Genomic DNA, 1,121 nt, shown 5'->3' on the forward strand with positions numbered 1-1,121 from the left:
ACACACTCACTCACTCACACACACACTCACTCACACACACACACTCACGAGTTAAAATCAGCTGTAAAACAACTGAGAGATGAACAGAAGCCAATGACCGCGTGGAAGATCAGTGTGAGTGTCTGAGTTCAGGCGTCTGCAGACGGACGGCTCACATGCCCTGCCTGATGCTCTGGATGATCTGGAAGATGGCTGAAACCCAAACACACCTCATGTTAAAGCCTGATCACATCACATCGTCATATTAAAGGGATAGTTCACACAAAAATCTAAATTAGCCCATGATTAACTCACCCTCAAGCCATCCTAGCTGTGCAGGACTTTCTTCTTTCAGACGAATACAATCGGAGTTATATTAAAAACGTCCTGGCTCTTCCAAGCTTTATAATGGCAGTGAATGGGTGCTATTTTTCAATATTCCAAAAGAAGTCCAATAAAGCGCATCCATCCATCATTAAAAGTGCCTCACACGGCTCCGGAGGTGCATAAAGACCTCCTGTAGCGAACCAATGCGTTTGTGTAAGAAATATATCCATATTTAAAACTTTATAAACCGTAATCTCTAGCTTCCGCTAACTGTTGTATGCGCGTTCACGAGAGTGGTGTTCCAGTGGATGTGACGAACTCGGAAGCGCAGAGGAGAGAGCAAAGCAAAACAATGGTCACAAAAAACTTGGTTCTCGCAAGACTAGCATATTCTGCACCGAAGCTTACGCTAAGCCTACGTCATCCGCTGGAACGCCACTCTCATGTACGACAGTTAGAGAGATAGAGATTACGGTTTAAAGGTTTTAAATATGGATATTTTTCTAACACAGATGCATCACTTCAGGAGGCCTTTATTAACCCCCGGAGGTGTGTGGAGTATTTTTGTGATGGATTGATGCACTTTATTGGACTTAATAAACGTTTTACGTTTCTTATTTATTTGGTTATATATTATAAATGTTTACTCATTTCCAGTTTTGTATACCTATTTAAAGTTTATGCAAGTTATTTGTTATTTTATATTAGGCATAGCCTGCCCTATAGCATGGTGTATTTTTATTTGTTTTGTTTTGTTAATAAAAGTTCTATGTTTTATATATAGACTAAAGTGAGTTTGACGTTGTATTTTGTTG

The 1,121-nt window shown here is 39.9% G+C and overlaps 1 protein-coding gene across 1 annotated transcript in view; it reads right to left on the reverse strand.

Moving 5' to 3' along the window:
- Positions 1–6: 6 nt before the first annotated feature.
- LOC107694628 (stress-associated endoplasmic reticulum protein 1-like) overlaps positions 7–1,121 on the reverse strand; it is an 8,222-nt gene continuing 7,107 nt past the window's right edge. Inside the window, exon 3 of the mRNA XM_016494318.1 lies at positions 7–192. Within this exon, the coding sequence (XP_016349804.1) occupies positions 152–192 (41 nt within the window). The 3' untranslated portion in view covers positions 7–151. The remainder of the gene's footprint in view (positions 193–1,121) is intronic.

Source organism: Sinocyclocheilus anshuiensis, unplaced genomic scaffold (assembly GCF_001515605.1).
Source record: "Sinocyclocheilus anshuiensis isolate Anshui unplaced genomic scaffold, SAMN03320099.WGS_v1.1 scaffold1379, whole genome shotgun sequence".
Lineage (NCBI taxonomy): Eukaryota > Metazoa > Chordata > Actinopteri > Cypriniformes > Cyprinidae > Sinocyclocheilus > Sinocyclocheilus anshuiensis.